Raw genomic sequence first — 3,978 nt, forward strand, 5'->3', positions numbered from 1 at the left:
AAGCCATAGATATCCATGTTGTCACATGAAAACCCTGCACCTGCAACTAGCAACGCAATAAGAGGGGCTAAGCAACACAATAAGAGGGGCTGGACAACCCCACATACTGGACATGGGGTGAAATCCTAGAAGATCACAGGCAACCCCACATAAATAAGACTCCCAATTACAGTTGGTGCAAATTACAAAGTGCTACATTGAATGAGTAATGCAACTGCTGGCAATTACAGTAGCTGTCAACTATTAGGAAGTTAATATGGTACCAGCTTAGCACAGGAACTCAAATTGATAGTGCTCTCAGGGATTACAGCATCAGAACAGCAAACGGTCTGAAAATTACATACAATTCGTCGAGTGACAAATAGGAGGAAGAAAAAGAAAGATACATACAGATCTATTTCTTCTCACCTACCTTACAGAATATAATAACCATGATAAGCTTAAAAAACAACCATACATGGTAATTCGCTACAATGCAGAGCCTGTACAACTTATCATAAACAACAGCTGCTGGACTCTTAAAAAACAATCATCATGTCATCAAATAACAGACATGCAATCAATCTCTGTCTTTACGATGTAAATAGTTGGCTCCCAAGGGTGATGATCGCGGTTCCGTCGCCCATAATCGTTGTTAGAGACATCTCCGTCTCGAGAATACGGTCTAGTTCAGCCGCAACCAGCCTCATCTTCGGCCGCCTTCTGGAGGATGGGTTCAGACACTGGAAAGCAAGCCCAACAAATTCTTTCATACCTTCTGTCGTGAAACCGCCACCTAACCTTGGGTCAATCAGTTCATTTGAACTGAAATGTGCTTCCAGCTTTCAAAAAGACAACAAAATGCCTGTCAGTGGGATGTTAGGATATACTGTCTAATCAAATGGTGCACAAGCAACATCAATTCTCTTTATAATTGTTTTGACGACTTTTCTTATAAAGTTATATCTCAATCAAGGTAGGAAAGTGCATATCAAACGTCATGGACTACTATTTAATATAAAATGAAGAAGAATTCAAGCAATCTTACTGAATGTGACATATATGTTTCATCATAGCAAAAGGAGTGAATTCTAGACAGATATTTTCTAGCTGTTAGTGAGTTAGCAAAATCTACGCTCCATTTGTAAAAAAGGCAACATAGTTAGCATTTTGTCAATGTGCACACAACCTGATCATAGGTTTATCATTGGAACAGTGAATCAAAGATTCCAGCCTTTCTCCTAATAAAAAAAGGCAGCAGAAGGTTCACAAAATCATAGGTAGTCTGACAACTTGCTAAAAAATCATAGGCAGTCATTTTGCTTGCTAAAGACTTCTTTCAGAGAGGCAGTGAAAGTTCATAGCATTCTCTCTAGGCAGCTTACAGCTACATGCCAAAGGAAATTACCCAGTGGGCCAGAGATTCTCTGGATTCTGCAGGTTGCAAGCTAGCAGCTTCTCTGCCAGTAATTAGCTCCAAAAGAAACACTCCAAAGCTGTAGACGTCGCTGCTTTCAGAAAACTGCGCCACCAAGTGTGCTCTAAGAACAAACATGCACAATGCGTTATGAGTCACAAGGATTATTACAGAGAGGATTAGATTGATCATCCCACAATTGAAACACACAACAACAATACAACTAGATGACATTTTTCCTAAAAATGAAACTGAAGGATATATTTCATGCACAAGCTTTTCGAACATATCAATCTCCAATGGGGACATGGCGGTCTACATATTTGTTGTCTGGTCCGAAAAATAGAAGATAAAAGGATACGGTACTGGAACTTACTCGGGATCCTGGTAGACACTGCTACTAAACCCATGCGATGACCCGACATCTTCATGTCCTCTAAGTAACCTAAAAAGTCCAGCATCAGCCACCTTCGCAATAAAATTCTCATCGACCAGTACATTGCTCGTCTTGAAGTTCTTGTGGATCAAAGGAGGCATAAGACTATGCAGATGATTCAGACCTGCAAGTCAAACTGCAGTTATACTTGCTATTTTCTAAATTCATAACAGAAAAAAAAAGGCGACGTCTCATAGTTGTACTACCTTTAGCTGCACCAATGGCTATTGCTAGCCTCTGTTTGAACTCAAGCCGTGTCATGGAGCCTTTCCCTGAATCTAGTAAAAGGTGTAAGGTTTCAGAAAAAAAAAAGCCACAATCTAATTTCTGACGATAACCACATATTACCATATAGATGGCTACAGACATTGCCATTGGGTGAGTACTCAAACACTAGCATTTGTAGACCTCCTTCCTGGCAATAACCAATCAGAGTTACGATGTTCCGATGACAAATCTCTGAAAGCCTCCTAACCTGCATAATGCAAGGACACCAAAGAAGTTAAGAATGCCAAATTTATTAGGCCGCAACAGACGCATTTATTTAGCTGTCCCTGTCTAATTGAGGCAAGTTTTTTTCAATAGCAAACAACAACAATAATGGACAAGAGACAGATCTTCCAAACTTACCCCACAAACAAGTCACTCGACTAAAATGTTCACTATCTGACCATAAATACGGCACAATTTAGGCGATGCTGTCAACTATTGTATCCAATGTAATTCAAGACACTGAATTCTCAAGTCAGCATCGCATAGAACATCAAAACCAGAAACTTCGACACGGTATGACGAAACAGTCAGACATAAAATTCAGGAGATCAGATTTACTCTGGTCACAAGCATGGCAGAATGGAGGCAAATTATACTGTATCCTTACAAGAACAACAATGTCCCTGCATTTGCAGTTGCATCCAAATAGTTTACCTCGTCCGAAAACTCCAGCCTTGGTGCTCCCATGCGCCTCTTGATGGCCACAACTGAACCATCAAAAAGCAACCCCTTGTACACCAGGCCAAAGCTCCCGGCGCCAACCAAGTTGGCCTCGCTGAAGTTGTTGGTCGCCTGCGCCAGCTCCTCGAGAGAGAATTGTCTGGCGCCCTGACGCTCCGGCGCCGAGGAACTTCGGCCCCCCTTGCCCCACTCCACTGATGCCACCAGCAACACAGAGACATTGCATTAGCAGAGCAGAGCTGAAAATTTGCCGGAGAAAGAAAGAAGCAGCAGATTGCCATCCATGGACGGTGCACTCAAGAGCAACCGCAATTCACCTAGGGTGGAAGGATCCGAGGAGCCGGTTTCGGATGTCCTGTTACGCCGCGCGCGCGCCCGGCACCAAAGTGCGATCACCACGGCCACCAAGACGAGCAAGGCGGCGCCACCGGCGGCAATGCCGACTATGGCGGCGATCGGCAATGACATCCGGATGCCCGTGACATCGAATCAGCAAAGTCGCGGAGGGGGATTCCCTTTTCCTTACTTGTGTCGGAGTAAGCAGCAGCAGCTCTGCACTTACAAATGGTCAAGCGAAGCAGCCCTCCCCAATCTAAACCGGACGCAAATACTGGTCCTCACCTACCCCCAAATGGCCAAATCGGTGGGTGGTATAGCTCCGGCACGCATGAATGCGGCAGCGATATCTTTCTCCGAATTGGCGCCTCAATTGGGCAATGCAGCTACATATGCACGCATCTAAGCTGTAGGGCTAGGGGCAGGACCAAGAAGAAGAGTGGACCGGGCGTGGGCGATCAATCAAGAAGAAGCAAGAAGGGGAGGAAGAGGATGACGGATAGGGTGCTAGCTGCGGTGTGTGGTGGTGTAGGGGAGGCGCTGCACATGGCAAATCGTTGGATCCCTCCCTCCATCCCTGCGGCGGCCGCCCCTTTTGTCAAAGGAGAGGGGACGGCCCTCCCTCTTGCGCCATCGCCAGGCTCCCCCCACCCCCACCCCCACCCCATGTGTGTGTGCGCGTGTCGGGGGGCGTGTGCTGTGCGTGACTGTAGGGCCCGGCCGTCCCGCTGTGCGTGTTCTGGTGTAGAGAGAGAAGCTCGCTGCGTTGGAATCTTTCTTTCACCGTCCTCTGCTCTCTCCTACTACATGGACATGGACATGGACATGGGTGGTGCCGTGCGTACGTGGTGCTGAT

The 3,978-nt window shown here is 45.9% G+C and overlaps 1 protein-coding gene across 3 annotated transcripts; it reads right to left on the reverse strand.

Moving 5' to 3' along the window:
• Positions 1-241: 241 nt before the first annotated feature.
• LOC119340956 (probable leucine-rich repeat receptor-like protein kinase At5g49770) lies at positions 242-3,746 on the reverse strand. Of its 3 annotated transcripts, none has more exons than XM_037612856.1 (8): positions 3,412-3,746; positions 3,104-3,338; positions 2,760-2,980; positions 2,181-2,307; positions 2,039-2,110; positions 1,773-1,956; positions 1,388-1,520; positions 242-821 (listed from the first exon to the last, which is right to left on the reverse strand). In XM_037612856.1, exons 2-8 carry the CDS (start codon positions 3,252-3,254, stop codon positions 573-575), a joined length of 1,137 nt encoding a protein of 378 aa, XP_037468753.1. In that variant the 5' UTR covers positions 3,255-3,338; positions 3,412-3,746; the 3' UTR covers positions 242-572. The 3 variants fall into 3 exon arrangements, with proteins under 3 accessions (XP_037468753.1, XP_037468758.1, XP_037468766.1); XM_037612861.1 differs by having other exon boundaries at positions 3,408-3,746; XM_037612869.1 differs by having other exon boundaries at positions 2,039-2,104; positions 3,104-3,746.
• Positions 3,747-3,978: the final 232 nt, after the last annotated feature.

Source organism: Triticum dicoccoides, chromosome 1B (assembly GCF_002162155.2).
Source record: "Triticum dicoccoides isolate Atlit2015 ecotype Zavitan chromosome 1B, WEW_v2.0, whole genome shotgun sequence".
In the NCBI taxonomy this organism is placed as follows: domain Eukaryota; kingdom Viridiplantae; phylum Streptophyta; class Magnoliopsida; order Poales; family Poaceae; genus Triticum; species Triticum dicoccoides.

Excerpts from the sequence above, each read along its gene's own strand:
- LOC119340956 (XM_037612856.1), bottom strand. The coding sequence starts at position 3,254 with ATGTCATTGCCGATCGCCGCCATAGTCGGCATTGCCGCCGGTGGCGCC. Across the intron at positions 2,308-2,759 it reads GGCTGGAGTTTTCGGACGAG|GTTAGGAGGCTTTCAGAGAT; the intron begins GTAAACTATTTG and ends TGCATTATGCAG. Across the intron at positions 1,521-1,772 it reads AGTGTCTACCAGGATCCCGA|AGCACACTTGGTGGCGCAGT; the intron begins GTAAGTTCCAGT and ends GTTTGTTCTTAG.